The 18,795-nt window shown below is 37.3% G+C and overlaps 1 protein-coding gene across 6 annotated transcripts in view; it reads right to left on the minus strand.

Moving 5' to 3' along the window:
* Positions 1 to 18,795, minus strand: part of YIPF7 (Yip1 domain family member 7) — a 51,561-nt gene that overhangs the window by 18,109 nt on the left and 14,657 nt on the right. The window contains exons 1-3 of one of the 6 annotated variants that reach the window (NM_001103258.1): positions 15,316 to 15,413; positions 11,601 to 11,717; positions 4,136 to 4,296 (exon numbers count right to left, since the gene is read on the minus strand). In NM_001103258.1, coding sequence (NP_001096728.1) covers positions 4,136 to 4,296; positions 11,601 to 11,716 — 277 coding nt within the window. In that variant the 5' untranslated portion in view covers position 11,717; positions 15,316 to 15,413. Of the gene's footprint in view, positions 1 to 1,315; positions 4,297 to 11,600; positions 11,718 to 11,894; positions 12,085 to 15,315; positions 15,429 to 18,795 lie in introns of those variants that run through there. The other 5 variants (XM_059887520.1, XM_010806103.4, XM_059887522.1 and 2 more) reach the window with 5 other exon arrangements.

Raw genomic sequence — 18,795 nt, forward strand, 5'->3', positions numbered from 1 at the left:
ACTTATGTTGTTTTCAAATTTTATTTTCAATTTAGACATTTACATTAACAATGTGCTTTCAGTTTTTACTACAATAAAGTGACTTTTAATTCAAAATAACTTTTTCCTCAAAAAGTGTAATTATTATGCTTGAAGAAACCCAGATGAAAATGTTTTACAAGACATTGTTACTGATTTCAGGCACTTATTTAATGGCATAATTAACTTTTGCATGTTTCAACATTGAGTCATGAAACAGTAAATGAACATAAGATCTAATAAATTTTTTCATAAGAAAAAATATCTTATGTATTTTTAACCAAAATACATTTCCATAATATTTTGTTTTAAAATTTATTACATGGTATGCAAATGAGACTATATGTATTTATCAATTGTAATACTCTAATATAACACCTTATTTTACAAGATAAAAAAGATGAAACTGTTATGAAATTTGAATGCAGAATTTATTGTTTTGCTGTCATCTAGTGGTAGTAAAGTATACAATATATATGCTGTAAAAATGAATTAATACCTTTGTTTTCTATGCAAATTATGGCATTGGCCTTTCAAATATGAACATCAGGCTATGCTACAAATAAAAATACCAAATGTCACAGTAATTTTTTTAGTCTGACAGATTTGAATTGACTATTATTTATCAAGATGCATTTGTTAACACATTGATTGCACATTATCACATAGCACAAGTTATCATTCTTACAGAAAACCAAGCGAAAGCGAGCTTTTTAGCGAGCAAACTGAGGAATAAACAAACATATTTTCAAATAGCATGTTTTTGTGCAAGGGGTAATTATTATAGCTTAATAATTTTATAGGTTGTTTTGGTGTACACTCAATAAAAACTAGCAAATGTCATTTATCATCTTATACTAGAAATCCTGCATATGGTCTTTTTATACCTTTTAGACAGATAAGGCTTGAGGCTTCACAAAGTCACCATGGCTGAAGAGCATATTGGATCAGAGTCCAGAAATTTCATAGACTCAAAATGCAAAATTATATTAGGTACTGTTATTTCTAATATATATATTTGGTAAGTATAATCACAAAGAGAAAAAAATTATAGGAATTTCTCTGAGCTGGAAAAAGGAGGAGGGAAAATCTAATATATTTCCTATTTGAAATTTGAGAAGACATCACAGAAGAATATGTTATAGTTTAGAATATCAGAATGGAAGTATTTGAGACAAGTAGAAAATATTATATTCAATAAATATTATAAGAAAAATTGATTAACCATAAAAAAGTTAAATTCTACTTCACATACTAACTTAAAACAATTTTGAATGAATCAAAAATTTAAGTCCAGAACAAAAAGATAATTTAAAAATTTGAGAATCTATAAGAGGATATATCTTTCTGGCTTTAGTTAGAGCTGGAGAAATATAGTCTAAACAAAGAACAATTGGAAAAAAGTTATCAAGAAAAATATTGTGGGGTTGAAAACATAAATATTAAAATGTCTATATGCTCTAATATCCCATAAATAAATTAGATGGCAAACACAATCTATGAAAAAAGCATGAAATATATATTCCAGACAATAATAAATATCTTTACTATTTAATATGTCTAGAAATAAAAAAAGAAAGGAAAAGTCTTAAGATTTTAAAAGCAGAAAGACGTAAAAGTCAACAACATGAAAATAAAGTCTAACTTCTCTAGTAACCAAGAAATAAAAAGTATTATTTTTTTGCCTTTTTTGCCTATCAAATTAACAAAGACATTTACTAGTCTACTGTGTAGGTATATTGGCTCATCATTTTTCCAGATGAGTCTGACAGTGTAAATGCCTTTAACCAGCAATCCCAACGTTATAGATCGATCCTGAGGACAGATTCTGTACAGGTCAAAGTTATCTAATGTGATGTTCACCAAAGCATTATCTATTATAAAGGAATAACGTTTAAGATTTAAATTATGGTGGTGGTTTAGTCACTAAACTGTGTACAACTCTTGCGACCCCACAGACTAGTCTCCTCTGTCCATGGGATTTTCCAGGCAAGAAAACTGGAGCAGGCTACCATTTCCTTCTCCAGGGAATCTTCCTGACTCAGGGATCGTACCTATGTCTCCTGCATTGCAGATGGATTTTTTTACTGCTGAGCTAGATTTAAATTATGATATTTGTATATAATGGGCTTCCCAGGTGGCTCAGTGGTAAGGAATCTGCCTGCCAGTGCAGATCGTACCTATGTCTCCTGCATTGCAGATGGATATTTTTACTGCTGAGCTAGATTTAAATTATGATATTTGTATATAATGGGCTTCCCAGGTGGCTCAGTGGTAAGGAATCTGCCTGCCAGTGCAGGAGATATGGGTTTGATTCCTCAGTCAGGAAGATCCCCTGGAGAAGGAAATGACAACCCATTCTACTATTCTTGCCTGGATAATCCCATGGACATAGGAGTGTGGCAGGCTATAGTCTATGGGGTCACAATGAGTTGGACATGACTTAGTGACTGACCATGCATACACTTGTATATAATAGATCATGTTTTCAAACAATATTTAATGACTTTAAAGAATGCAAAAATAAAAATGCTTATGATATAAGGTAACTTTAAAAAAACCCAAAACTTCATATCCATAGTATGATCCAATTTTTAAGTATTTACAAATATATATATTCAAAGAGAGGCAGTATTTCATTTTTAAGTGTGTATGTATATATATATATATTCATAGAAAATAGAATAAAGGCTGGAATAAATATTATCAAATCATTAATGATAGTCATGTCTCAGAAACAAAATTTTCAGGGACTTTATATTTTTATTCATATGTTTCTATATTTTCCAAATTTCTATTTTTGAATATAGATTACTTTTATAATTAGACAATTGATAAGTTTTTTTATTTTTTAAGTAGAGATGTTGGCAGGGTCATGGCAAATGCCTAATGAAAATAGCTTATAACTTTCAGGGGTTAGGTATCAGAGGTAGAGGCAACTTAGAATGCATGGTTAAGCATAAAAGATGCAAAAATTTAACTGGCCTCTGAAGTTCCAACAAATTGATTATATAATTCTATCCGTACTTTTCTGAATAGTTTACATCTTTATCCTCTTCTTAATTTTGAAGGCAAACAGAGAAGAATGTTTTAATATCAGGTAGCTGGCTGTGTCCAAACAATGATCTTTTAATGTAAAATACTGGGAACGTTAACCTATCTGTTTTCATTGGACAACATAGAAAAGAGAGCAGTTAGCCTGTGAATATTTCTCCTTGGCTCCCAAATTTAAAACCTCCTTGAATTTTAGTTTTGTAGCATCATACTGTGGAGAAGGAAATGGCAACCCACTCCAGTATTCTTGCCTGGAGAATCCCAGGGACAGAGGAGCCTAGTGGGCTGCTGTCTATGGGGTCGCACAGAGTTGGACACGACTGAAGTGACTTAGCAGCAGTAGCAGCAGCAGCATCATGTTGACATGCCATAGGAACAAAAGTAGCAGACATAAATTGGCTGAATCTCAAAAATTTTTTAAATAAAAAAAAAAGAACCAATGGATGGGAGATCCCTGAAATCTTTGGAGGAAACGTCCATCTGCAAGGGTCCCCAGGTTTCCTTGCCACCAGCAGTGCTACTTACTGGAGTCATATTCCTCCTTACTTAGTCATACCTAGATGAGATGAGGGGGCTCACATGAGCCAGGAAGGAGGAAAAAACAAAAAAAAACTCGCTTCTCCATGATAACAAAAAAAAGTATATTGAGAAACTACCCCTGTTGCCCCCAGGCAAGCATAGCAGAAAATAGTAAAACATGCTGCTATAAAGTAGCTTCATTAACTAGGTGGGAAGAGTGGTTACTTTGATATAATTACTTTGCCTGAAGATGCTCACTGTTGTCTAGAGATGGCCAGGGAGTCCACATGTAAGAAACAGTGAAGAAACATTTAAAAACTGCAAGACCAACATAGTGTTAGCACCTATCTACTTCAGATTTTCCCCACACAAACAGGAGACGAACTCCCATTGGTTTAAATGTATCTGTCTGGCAGACTCTCGTTTATATGTGGAACAATCATATAAAACGCTATATGCAGCATGCTGATAGTATGCATTAAGTGCTGATGATTGCTATTACTATTCAAGCTGTACACACATTAATAGCACTTCCTTAACTTATCTTCTAGTAAAGGAGGCTCTTCTTCAAAGCTGTCAATGTAAGAAGATGGTGAATAATAATCCTGGTTGGATGCTGGCTGAAAAAACTGTCCTGAGTAACCTGATGATGCGAGCATCTCTGCTGGGACAAAGGCAGGCTGAGGCTGTTCACTGGCTTGTTGTCTAGAAAAAGGAAAATATTGATACTGATACATCTAAGAAAGGGATATCATGATAAAGCGGGGAAGGAAACTATAATTTTCCTTTTATAATTTCTCCTGGTTTTTATGACTATTCGTCCATGAAAAAATTAACTTGCTTGAAGTTTAACCTAAACAAACAAACCAAAAAATGAAAAGTAACTAGTTGTGAGAAAACTCTCTAGAAAAACAATCCATACTGACTAACATGCACTGATTATTTGCAATGTGTTGGACACTTCACATTTTCTCACCTAATTAATACTCTGCAAAGTAAAAACTGTAGTTTTAATCTCATCTTACAGAAAAAGAAATACAGATTCATGGAGACTGAATGACTTGTCTGGCAACACACAATAACATTCAAGTGCTGGACAGTGAACTGAAGCTGTCTGTCCGAGCAGTGCCCTTCTCCCTACATGATGCTGCTTTTCCACTGATTTTCAGGGATATCACCAAATAGGACATTCCCTATAAATCTGGGCAAAGAGCAATTAAAAAATCACAGTCATACTAAGTGAAGCAAACCAGACAAAGACAAATATCACATAATATTGCTTATATGTGGAATCTAACAAATGAACTTATTTACAAAACAGAAATAGACCCCCAGACATAGAAAAGCTCTGGCCCTTCCCAGACAGTTATTTCCAATCAAATTATCTTTGAGTCCCTGACTAAAAGTCTTTCATAGCTGGCTTCACTGTTCCTCTTTTGAAATATGTGATTTAGTTTTGTCAAAACATAATGTTTCAACATTTACTTGATTGTGCTTTTTTAAAAAAATTTTTACCATTTATGCGAGAAAAACAATCTTAGTAAATAAATTCTTAAAGTTAGAGAATGGGAGGAAGATATGGGGGCTAGTCTACAATGTTATCTGGTCATTTCAAACTGTTTTTAACTAAAGGAAAGGAAAGAAACATAAAGAATGGTCCTTGATTACAGAGCATCTTAGTTAGCCCTTTGGGAAGGTAAATACTAAAATTTTAATGATTTAAAACCCAACACATTATTCCAAATTACTGAATTAGACCAAAATAAACACTGGACTCTGGCAAGTGGGATTTAAACATTAGCTTTGTTAGCAGGCATCTCTTCTAAAAATCATTTCGAACAACTGTGAAGTGACTGCAAAAAGTTCCCTTAGAACAACTGGCAAAATTTTGATCACATTTCCCTTCTTTTACTTTCTGACTCTATGTATTATATTTCTGCCTGTAATGATATTCATCTCACACGCTAGCAAAATAATGCTCAAAATTTTCCAAGCCAGGCTTTCAGCAATATGTGAACTGTGAACTTCCTGATGTTCAAGCTGGTTTTAGAAAAGGCAGAGGAACCAGAGATCAAATTGCCAACATCTGCTGGATCATGGAAAAAGCAAGAGAGTTCCAGAAAAACATCTATTTCTGCCTTATTGACTATGCCAAAGGCTTTGACTGTGTGGATCACAATAAACTGTGGAAAATTCTGAAAGATAGGAATACCAGACCACCTGATCTGTCTCTTGAGAAATTTGTATGCAGGTCAGGAAGCAACAGTTAGAACTGGACATGGAACAACAGACTGGTTCCAAATAGGAAAAGGAGTATGTCAAGGCTATATATTGTCACCTTGTTTATTTAACTTATATGCAGAGTACATCATGAGAAACACTGGACTGGAAGAAACACAAGCTGGAATCAAGATTGCCAGGAGAAATATCAATAACCTCAGATATGCAGATGACACCACCCTTCTGGCAGATAGTGAAGAGGCACTCAAAAGCCTCTTGATGAAAGTGAAAGTGGAGAGTGAAAAAGTTGGCTTAAAGCTCAACATTCAGAAAATGAAGATCATGGCATCTGGTCCCATCACTTCATGGGAAATAGATGGGGAAACAGTGGAAACAGGCTCCAAAATCACTGCAGATGGTGACTGCAGCCATGAAATTAAAAGATGCTTACTCCTTGGAAGGAAAGTTATGACCTACTTAGATAGCATATTCAAAAGCAGAGACATTACTTTGCCAACAAAGGTCTGTCTAGTCAAGGCTATGGTTTTTCCTGTGGTCATGTATGGATGTGAGAGTTGGACTGTGAAGAAAGCTGAGTGCTGAAGAATTGATGTTTTTGAACTGTGGTGTTGGAGAAGACTCTTGAGAATCCCTTGGACTGCAAGGAGATCGATCCAACCAGTCCATTCTGAAGGAGATCAGCCCTAGGATTTCTTTGGAAGGAATGATGCTAAAGCTGAAACTCCAGTACTTTGGCCACCTCATGCGAAGAGTTGACTCATTGGAAAAGACTCTGATGCTGGGAAGGATTGGGGGGCAAGAGGAGAAGGGGACGACAGAGGATGAGATGGCTGGATGGCATCACTGACACAATGGACGTGAGTCTGGGTAAACTCCGGGAGTTGGTGATGGACAGGGAGGCCTGGCGTCCTGTGATTCATGGGGTCGCAAAGAGTCGGACATGACTGAGCGACTGATCTGATCTGATCTGATCTGATCTGAATGATATTCCCATAGTGGGATGTACTCTGAACCAAGTAGAGTGGTTAGCAAACAGGACTTCTAGAGTCCAAATGTCTGCATTCAAATCCCAATTTTATACTCTTAGGCAAACAGTTTCACTTCCTATGCCTCTGTTTATTCATCTGTAACATGAGGACAATAATAGAACTAATAAGGTTGCTGCTGCTGCTGCTGCTAAGTCGCTTCAGTCGTGTCCGACTCTTTGTGACCCCATAGACGGCAGCCCACCAGGATCCCCTGTCCTTGGGATTCTCCAGGCAAGAGCACTGGAGTAGGTTGCCATTTCCTTCTCCAAACTAATAAGGTTATTATGAATTAAATTATCTGAAATAAACAAAGCACTTAGATTAGTGCTGGGCACATAAGAAGCAATCAATAAACATTAGCTAAGTGTTCGTATGTCCTCTTCCTGAGACTGACTCTGAAGCATTCTAGACACCTCCCTCACTCCCTGGAACAGCATCTTCTATATTTTTAAGTAGTTGTTTTCCAGTCTGCCACTTCCTCATAGAAAACAACATTAATCAGAGTCCAAGAGCTTGTATTCCTTCTGTGCTGATCATCTCTAGCTTTTTCCCACTTCAGTTCCCCTGGAACACCCACACTGACTTTCACAATATACCACCCAACCTGTGTTTTCCTACCAGGAGAAATCTCCACTATACACATGCCAGGATTTCTATCCACAACCCATGAAGCAATGGCCATACCTGGTCCATATACAAACTCTCTGAGTACTCACGAATTCTTCAGTATTCCCCTTTTCACCACCTATAGCTGGGGTTATACAATTCCAACCAGCCTGAAGAGACTTGTCTTTACTTAGATGATATTGTGTTGAGATATGGCATGGCCTCCATGGGGAAAATGTTTTTACCTGTTTCTGTAGCAATAGGACTTAACATTCACCTCCCAGTGTAAACATGGAAGATAGAAGATCACTGTTAGGTGACTCAATTATAATTTCTGTGGTTGCAGAATTATGTTTCTTGCAGTCAGGCTTCTGTGTCCCATCAGATGATCACTAGCTACATATTTTGTTAGATGGAAGTCCAAAACTATATGGACTTCTATCATGATGGTCGATTGATGCTACTTTTCTTTGTCAGTCTGATCCCAGGGGAATGGGGGTGGTGCACTGACTCCCAGTGTCCCATTTTATCTATATAAGTCTCCAGGTAAGCCAGTAAACAGACATTCTAAGTATCCTTGATTATACAGGGTGAGTTTGATGGCAGTGTGTTTTAGGATATGGTAGCCAGGGGGTTTGGCTTGTTTAACATGCCCAGATCCTGGCTCAGTCAGCAGGTACACATAGCTATGTGGCATTGACAGAGATCTCTAGGGATTCAGAAAAGCTGATTCAGTATGTATTTGCTGAAGGCCTCCTGAAACTTTTAAAGGGAGTTTTCCAGGTGTCACCTTTCTGCAGAAACCACAGTTTATTACTCTAAATAATTGGAAGATATTTCTCATTTCAAAAACTGGAAAACTACAGTGAGAAAATACACCCTAGATAATTGGCTACAAGCATTGAAAATAATGCCTATCTGAATGACTGGACAGTTAAGCTCTTTAATGAGAAACCTCCACATTAAACTAAGAAAACTTTATACAAATATATTTATTCATAATAAACACATTCAACCAGCTTCAGATCACAATGCCATTTATTGAGCAGAATAAGTTGTTTTTTGGATGTGATTTCATACTGGGGAGGAGAGGATGGGGCAGGGGGCAGAATGAGAAAAATAGACATATTGATTATAACCTGCTACTGGATTCCTATGTCTTTAGCCAGTATGGTCAGCATCTTGTTCTGATTTGGGATATATTTTAATTGAACTATTCACTGTATGAATAAAAGATCAAATATCAAGTCATTTGATGCAAACCAGTAAGTCACTGGCCTGACTCCATGTTTTATGTACCTCATAAAAGTACCACAGTTAATACACCCTTTTCTAATTCCTGAGACTTGAAGCATGGGTTGGAATTTAGGGTTGCCACAATTCAAATCAGAACTTGGATTTAAATGCTAAGCAACTGAAGTAGGCTAAGCATTTAAAGCATAAGTAGGCATAAGCATAAGCAGACATCAACTTGATAATGTAATCATAACTTGTCCTCACTTGGTTATATTAATTTTCATCTTCTTGTTACCTCAACTTCTGTTGATATGGGCAATCAAATGGAAAAAAAAAAAAACAGGGTGGGGTAGAGTAGAAGAGAAGGCTCTAGTTTGAGTCCCTGGTTAAGGAGAGAGCTTTGTCTCTATTTTATCAGACATTTTAGCTTTGTTTAGTCTGAAAACGTAGATTGCAGACCCTACCCAGGTGCTTATTCCATCTGGAGACAAGAGAAAAGAAACAGCAGGTGACTGGATTCTTTCAATAAAACAGGAGCACAGAGCTGAAAAATTCTGTTAGATAGCTCTCGTGTGGATTATATATTTTGAGCTACCCTCTTGTAATACCTTCATGCTCAAACTACTTCCCATGCCATCACATACTTTTCTGTTTTTTCCTGACTGCAAATTGTAAATCATAAAAGAAATAAAGTTCTTTTCCTGTTGTTGAATTCTGCAATGAGCCAATTCTAGACAGCCTATTCCTTCTCCCTTATTTTTCTTATAAATATTTTAAATATATTTAATTTGCCTGGTAATATTCAGATATGATGGCTCGAACTGTAAAGGATCTGCCTCAATGCAGGAGACCTGGGTTTGATCCCTAGGTCAGGAAGATCCCCTGGAGGAGGGCATGGCAACCCACTCCAGTATTCTTGCCTGAAAAATCCCATGGACAGAGGAGCCTGGCGGGCTAACATCCATAGGGTCGCAAAGAGTGGGACGTGACAGAGCGACTAACACTTTCACTTTCATAGATAGATATATGGATTTTTTTCATTCTAAGAAATTCTTATGGCAGCTTGACTAACGCTAGACAACACAGACTAGGGGCATAAAAGAGTTAAAATTCCAAATATTTAACTTTAATAACCATTTTAAAAAAACCTTATGGACCAATGGTTTTCCCTATCGCTTTACAGCAGCGGTTCAGCATCAGCCCTTAGGACACAGCTTGTGAAAACAGCACGTATCTGCCTGTGTCTGTAGGAGTCATCAGCCCATGAAAACAATGTCAAGATTGTCCAGGGTGTAGTTGGAACAGAAGAGTCACCACTGCCAGTTATATTTATTGTTTTATTTTTTCTCTTTATTCTTAAGTTTTCAAGGTACTTATCTCTGTGTGAAAAATACACTTCAAGAATTAATACATTTGAAATGTTTGCTATTAAGTTTTTTGCCCTAAACTTGTTGGAATGGCATAAGAAACACACATCCCAGTTTTCCTAAGATGATCCAGTTTATTCTTATTGTATCAACATTGTTACCAATAACACAGATTTTACTCTCAAAATGTCTTGATTTTACAATAAATTATATGACTACCTTAGTTCTGGGTCTAATCCTGTACCCTAGGGCTAGTAGGCTAACCTCATTTTTTACTGGCTATATGACCTTGGAAAAGTTCTCTAATTTCTCTGTATTCCTTCTTACCTTTCACTAATCTAGACCCATATAACTCTGGGTTAGAAGTTTATTTAAAGAAGAATATTTAAAGGAGCAACTGTATAACCAAATACAATGTCTAAGTGACTTGGCAACAAAGTGTCCATTGCCTCTACAAACTATAGTTATATGAAAAAATAACATTTCTATAATGGTTTTACCTTCACATACACTTTCCAGTGCATGCGGTCACTAAGACTCGAGCATGACTGAGCGACTTCACTTCCACTTTTCACTTTCATGCATTGGAGAAGGAAATGGCAACCCACTCCAGTGTTCTTGCCTGGAGAATCCCAGGGATGGGGGAGCCTGGTGGGCTGCCGTCTATGGGGTCGCACAGAGTCGGACACGACTGAAGCGACTTAGCAGCAACACTTTCCTACACATTATCAAAATTGCTTTTCAGATAATTCTCATGAGGTAGAGAATTAACTTATTATTAACTCATTATTAATATCCTTATTTCTCAGTTTAAGACAGTCAGGGAAGTTGTCTTTCTTAATGCAACAAAAAATGAATGCTAGAGACAGAACTTAAACCAAATTCTTCTAATCCTACCTGCCCTATTTGGGGCATTAGTAAAGGATAAATACTAAATTCTTAATCATCTTTAATTTTCAACTCACATTGAACTATCAACTTAAATAGCTAACACATCCTGAATTATGTATATCTAGATTTCATTTAGGAATTGCCACATTGCATTATAATAGCATATTTAATCGTACCCTTCAACATAAATTTTTAAATATTGTGAGGGAAAAGATTATGGATTTTTTCTTTATCTTTGGGTTTGTAGCACCTTCCTTAATTCCTGACACACAAGCAGGCACTAAATAAATATTTATTAAATTGAATAAAAGCTGTTTCTTGAAGGGTGTCCTGGAAAATATCAGGTAAAAAGAAAATGTTTTGTTTGCCCAGGGCCTGTATTCACACTCCCTGTTAAGTGATATTTTGAAAAGAGGAGACAAGCCCTTCACCTATAAATGGGCCTGCAGCAATAAAGGCATTCATGGAGAACTGAATGCATTTCCCTGCCCTTTCCTGACATTTCTTCTTGGACATTTTACTGAGAAATAATGGGGAGAGGTTTATCTTCCCCCAAGGAAACCACCCTACCTGAAACCCCATGTCAAAATATTATGACTTTTAAAAATGAGAACATATTTTCTCCATGTCAAGTACTTACTTTCTAGATCCATAAAGATTTCCACAGGCATTAGAATCATTACAAGTCTGCTCCTGATTATCAATGGTGTAATTAGATTGGTAAAAGTCAGAGTCAAATTGTCCCAAGTTTGACATCCTGAAAAATATGAGTGAAAAATGGAGATTAGGAATCAATAAAATTTCTTTTGAGGTATTTACAGGATTAATAGACAATATGATTATGGCTGGATTCCTATTAGAAAACAAGATATTCTCTGAATGGGGGAAGGGTATGGAAATGTATGTTAGAAAGCCATTTACAAAAGCTATATACCTTCAATTAACTTTTCTGAAGTTTTCACTAAGCAGGACTGTAACTAAATTGACTTTGCCTGTGTGTGTGCAAAGTCACTTCAGTTGTTTTTGACTCTTTGTGAACCTATGGACCATAGCCCACCAGTCATCTCTGTCCATGGGATTCTGCAGGCAAGAGTACTGGAGAGGGTTGCCATTTCCTTCTCCAAAATTGATTTTAATTATCTGAAAAAAAAAAAAAATCTTCACCTAATACCTTGTTCTCAGCAGTTTAAGAGAAAAAGTTTAAAAGTTGGTATACATCTTGAAGATTTTCCCTTAAATAATGTTATTTCCTCACTTTAAAAACACATATATAGATAGCTATACACATACATATCCATATATATATATATATATATACACACACACATATATATATTTGTTGTTTTTCAGTCCCTCAGCCATGTCCGACTCTTTGTGACCTCATGGACTGCAGCACTCCAGGCCTCCCTGTCCTTCATCATCTCCCAGAGCTTGCTCAAACTCATGTCCACTGAGTTGGTGATGCCATCAAACTATATTGTACTCTGTCATCTCCTTCTCCTGCCTTCAATATTTCCCAGAATTAGGGTCTTTTCTAATGAATAGGCTCTTCACATCAGGTGGCCAGAGTATTGGAGCTTCAGCATCAGCTCTTTCAATGAATATTCAGGACTGATTTACTTTAGGATTGACTGGTTTGATTCTCTTGCAGTCCAAGGGACTCTCAAGAGTCTCCTCCAACAGGCATCAGTTCTTGGGCACTCAGCCTTCTTTATAGTCCAACTCTCACATCCATACATGACTATGGGAAAAGCCATAGCTTTGACTATACAGACCTTTATTGGCAAAGTAATGTCTCTGCTTTTTCATATGCTGTCTAGGCTTGTCATAACTTTCTTTCTAAGTAGCAAGCACCTTTTAATTTCATGGCAGCAGTCACTATCTGCAGTGATTTTTGAGCACAAGAAAATATGTATCATATATATATGTGTGTGTGTATATATGTATATATACACATAGATATATACACATACATATATATATATATATATACACACATTATACATACTTAGGTTGGGGCAAGGGCTTCCCTGGTGGCTAAGCTGGTCAAGAATTTGCCTGCAATGTGGGAGACCTCAGTTCAATCCCTGGTTGGGAAGATCCCCTGGAGAAGGGAATGGCTATCCACTCCAGTATTCTGGCCTAGAGAATTCCATGGACTATCCATGGGGTAGCAGAGTGCGACACAACTGAGCTACTTATACTTCACTTCAGGTTGGGAGAAATGTAATTGCAATTTCAGACTTTGAATTTGAAATCATTATAACTAGGCTCAAACATATCTTTATTAATTAAAATAGGAACCATTATAATCAACACATTTTTGCCAACAAGAAATAAGTTGGTTTATTCTTGTAGCGTAAAAATCTGTGCTTCTGGTTTCAATGAACTCTTGGAAAGCATTTTCTGCCCCTTGTTAGTTGTGGAAGTATTTTCCACGCTGCTTCTGCTGCTGTTAAGCCTCTTCAGTCATGTCCGACTCTGTGCAACCCCATAGACGTCGGCCCACCAGGCTCCTCTGTCCCTGGGATTCTCCAGGCAAGAATACTGGAGTGGGTTGCCATTTCCTTGTCCAGTTTTCCATGCAAAGTTGCTGAAATACTTGAAGAAGTGGTAGTCGGTTGGCAAGAGATCAAGTGAATATAAAGGATGAGGCAAAACTTTGTAGCCCAATTTGTATATATATAAAATACACAGAAAGTAATGTCATTAGCAAAAAAACATAAAGCAATAAATGCACGTTAAAGTAATGTATAACATAATCACACTTAAGAATGTATTCCAATATCAAACAGCAAAGTTCAACAGTGCAAAACTGCAATTACTTTTGCACTGAGAGTTGGACTGTGAAGAAAGCTGAGCACCAAAGAATTGATGCTTTTGAACTGTGGTGTTGGAGAAGACTCTTGAGAGTCCCTTGGACTGCAAGGACATCCAACCAGTCCATCCTAAAGGAGATCAGTCCTGGGTGTTCATTGGAAGGGCTGATGCTGAAGCTGAAACTCTAATACTTTGGCCACCTCATGCAAAGAGTTGACTCATTGGAAATGACTCTGATGCTGGGAGGGACTGGGGGCAAGAGGAGAAGGGGACAACAGAGGATGAGATGGCTGGATGGAATTGCTGACTCGATGGACGTGAGTCTGAGTGAACTCCCGGAGTTGCTAATAGACAGGGAGGCCTGGCGTGCTGTGATTCATGGGGTCGCAAAGAGTCAGACACAACTGAGCAACTGAACTGAACTGAACTGAATAGCATGTGTGTGTGTGTGTGTGTGTGTGTGTGTGTGTGTGTGTGTGTATGTGCATCATCTATCTGTACTCTTTGCAAAGCCAGGAAGTAAATGGCTGATAATAATATATAAGCTTGATTTATTCATAGAGCTTTAAAGTGTGCTAATAGCCTCTCTACTCCCCAAAACAAAGATAAAACCCTCAAAACTAATCTTCCAGTTCTACTTTCTAATTCTTAAATGATGTTTGGAACATTTTCCTTTTCTCTTGCCCTGTCTGCTGCACCAGGGCTTCTGCTGAGTCAGAGGAAGAAAGGCTTGATTTGGCTATAGGAAAAGAGCCTGTTTCCATACACTCTCTGCATAGTTTCTACTCACTACTGGGAATGAAGAGCAGTGCATATAGTCTTGATTGAGACCTAAGGGCTAGAATACCAGAGGGAAAAACAAAGACTCGACAGGAGAAAAAGTTGGGGAAGAAAGTAATAGCAAAGTGGGTAATAGTGTCTCTTTGGATGAAAATTAGAGAAATGGAGTAAAAAATCTTTTCAACTCAACATTTTAACCCTTATTTTCCTTTGAAAAGCTTTCTATTTCAAAAGAAGAATTTGAAAATCACTAGGAGTAGTTCGTATAATAATCTATGGTATACTACTTATAATACATTTCAAATGAAATTGCATAAACAGCTTGAGCTCTAAGGGCCTCATTAATCAGAAATATTCAAGTAACAATTGTCAAATATATCACTTTTCAGCTCAGTAAAAATGCAAAAAGCTACTCTAAAATTAGACTCATACATTTGATATAATAAATCAAGATTTTTCATTAGTAATATGTATAAAAGTAGCTATAAATTATGTAAACTAAAATCAGGACTAGGAGAGTGTAAAATCTTTTAATAACTTGCAATTTAAAAAATTTAGAATTTAAGAGCATAACTTTTTCAGTCAATGAAAATATGTTATTATAAAGCATAGGCAATAATTTTACTGAAAGCACACTATGTTTTCAGAACATGCAAAGCTTTATGTTAATATGATTATTGGTTTTGCAGTCCTCATATAACCTAGATTTGTATTTTGTTTAAGTGCCAAATTCTTTAGAAGGATCAGACACATACCTTTATATTATTTTATGTTGAAAGATCCTCCAACAAATAGTAGCTTTACTTGAGAAATTTTTAACAAATCAGCTCATGAAAAGATGACCTGCTGAGTCTATATATAAGCTTCTAAATTTGTACTCTGACACTCTGAACAGATGCTACAGCCAAAAAAAAAAAAAAAAAACCTGCCAAAAGCCAAACACAGTATTTTATAACACTTGTTACAGTGTACAAACACAGTGAATGGTGTAGAGACAATTTGATAAAGTAAATGGTAGATTCAGCTTCCTTGTGTGACTAATGTACCATTGAACTCTAATTTAAAATCATTTATTTGAGGCTAACAATAAAGAGGCCTAACACTTCCTCTGCTTCTTAGCCTAGAAGAATATATTCAGCCTTCACAAGATTTTCTAATAAAGTGGTAAAAATCAACATATGGTACATGAACTTAACATAACAATCTTAGCAAAAATCTGAAAATGTGTGATCAATTTTATCCAAATCTGAACCATTCAATTTAACCAACACTGAACCATTCAACCAACAACACTGAGAAAGACTCCCCATGGTCTATGTCTGATTTTTACCCTGCTTCTTACTTCTCCATCACAGCCCAAGATGGATATACTAATATGATCTAGAGCACTCCTCATTCATAGGGCATATTCTGCCCCATTTTTAAGCCAATCTTGATCACTGAAAGACATCTATGATATTGTGTTTTATAAGGAAAATATATATCTGGTAGTTTAGTTGACCAAAACATGTTTCCCATTATATTTGGTCTTTGTCCATGGTTCCTGACTCATGGCTCCTAAAACCCTTGGAATTTCCTAAGTGTTGAGAGTGACAAAGGTGTCTCTTGGTATGTTAATCAGGTGATTTGGGGACTTCATCTAATGATGGGGGCTGGTTGACAATGGAGCCAATAACGTGAATAGAGGGTTGGAACATTCAACCCCATTCTCAATCTCTGAGGAGGGAAGAGGGCTGGGATGTTGAATTAATTGCCTGTGGTCAATGACAGGAGAAGGCAGTGGCAACCCACTCCAGTATTCTTGCCTGGAGAATTCCAGGGACAGAGGAACCTGGTGGGCTGCCGTCTGTGGGGTCGCACAGAGTCGGACACAACTGAAGCGACTTAGCAGCAGCAGCAGCAGGTCAATGACAACCAATTATGCTGATTACTGAAACCTTTATAAAGCCTCAAAAGGATAGGGTTTGGAGAGCTTCTGGATTGGCAAACCCAGAAGGTGGATGTGCTGGGAGAATGGCACCCTCATAGACAGGGCAGGGAAGCTTCTCTCCCTTTCCCACTCTCTTGCCCTATGCATTTCTTCCATCTGGCTCTTTCTGAGTTATATCCTTCTATAATAAACCAGTGATCCAGTAAGTATATTGTTTCTCTGCGAACCTCTCTAGCAAATAAACCGATTCTAAAGGAGATCAGTCCTGGGTGTTCATTGGAAGGACTGATGCTGAAGCTGAAACTCCACTACTTTGACCACCTCATGCGAAGAGTTGACTCATTGGAAGACTCTGATGCTGGGAGAGATTGGGGGCAGGAGGAGAGGGGGACGACAGAGGATGAGATGGCTGGATGGCATCACCAACTTGATGGACGTGAGTCTGAGTGAACTCCAGGAGTTGATGATGGACAGGGAAGCCTGGCATGCTGCAATTCATGGGGTCGCAAAGAGTTGGACACGACTGAGCGACTGAACTGAACTGAACTGAAGGAGGCAATCCTGGGAACTGCCAATTTATAGGTCAGAAGTACCAATTTATAGGTCAGAAGTACAGGTAACAACCTGGACTTGATACTGGTATCTGATGGGAGGAGAGAAGGAAGCCAATAGTCTATTAGGATTCTTAAGAATTGAGTTGAATTGTAGGACACCCAGATGATGTTCCAAGAATTATATGGTGCTGTGTAGAAACTTACCCTCTATAACTTGTTGGAATTGGGGCCAAATAATTTACCACCAGATCCATTTCTTCCAGGAAACTGCCTGAGTTGGTTCCCTTTACATTCAAGGATTACTTCAAGGAGGCAATTTCTATCTGGATCTGGTGGTTTCATCACTAATATCAGCATCAAGGCTGGAGGTCAAGTTCCCCTGTGATCTGCTTCTTACTGATTCTCCTTTATAGTACTTGAGATTTCTCAAGTATCTAGCTCTCAGTAACTGAAATCTGCTGTTCAAGGTTACATTGCACTTTGGAAATTTCTGCTAGAGCCAATGGCAGATCAGATCAGATCAGATCAGTCACTCACTCATGTCCAACTCTTTGCGGCCGCATGAATTGCAGCACGCCAGGCCTCCCTGTCCATCACCAACTCCCGGAGTTCACTCAGACTCACATTCATCGAGTCAGTGATGCCATCCAGCCATCTCATCCTCTGTCGTCCCCTTCTCCTGCCCCCAATCCCTCCCAGCATCAGAGTCTTTTCCAATGAGTCAACTCTTCGCATGAAGTGGCCAAAGTACTGGAGTTTCAGCTTTAGCATGAAACTAATGGCAGATAGTAAAGTAAATTTCTCCACACTGTTTAAAAATATTTGGATTTTGAAAATCTTTAATCAGAGCTGTCTTTTGCCAGGTCACTAGTCAGGTAACAATAAATCATGCTTTTTTTTTTTTTTTTTTTGAGGATCTATTGAATACCAGACTGTGTTCTAGATTTGAAGTTATAGAAGTAGACAAATTAAGAAGTAGAAATAGACTTGTACTTCAAGAAGTAGACTTGTACTTCAAGAGACATATTTTAATATCAATCCTACTGTATCTACAACAGAAAACAATGACTAGCCTGGTACAGTTCTATGAATTTAAAGTTTAAGTCATTGAACTTTTGCATCAACCTTATAAAATATGATTATTCCATTTTACAGAAAAATAAGTGCAGGTTAAATAACTTGCCCAGATGGAAGCTAGTAGGTAGCAAAAAGCCACTATTCACAACCTGGTAGACTAACTCCAGAACTCACAATTTATCCAAAACAAGGTCAGGAGTTAGCCAAAATCTATCAAGAAGTGAGCATAAACTCTTAAGATGGAGAACTCAAAGGGGAGAAAATTAGGGTATTCAGTGAAGTCCTCTTAAGAAAGTTATTTGAATTGAGACCTGGTTGATGAAAAGGAGCCATTTGAAAGACTATGTGAAGAGGGTATAAAGCAAACACTCTGTGGTGGCAAGGAATTGGCAGTTTATAGCTTAGAAAAAAAAGCCATGTGGTTATGGTTTTGAATCATAAGATGATGAGTTTAAAGGTAGAGGTAGAGGCCAGATCATAAAAGCCTTGGCAAGGAGTGTAGATTTTATAATAATTGAAATAAGATGCCACTGCAGGGTTTTAAGCATGGGGTATGATCAATCTTACGCAGAAATTGAAAAGGGAAACTCATTAGGAGGATGTTGTGCCAGTAACAAATGCATGATATAAAGGTAGCTTGGACTAGGGTAGCAGTGGAAGTGGGACAACTGGTA

This window comes from Bos taurus, chromosome 6 (assembly GCF_002263795.3).
Source record: "Bos taurus isolate L1 Dominette 01449 registration number 42190680 breed Hereford chromosome 6, ARS-UCD2.0, whole genome shotgun sequence".
Taxonomy (NCBI): domain Eukaryota; kingdom Metazoa; phylum Chordata; class Mammalia; order Artiodactyla; family Bovidae; genus Bos; species Bos taurus.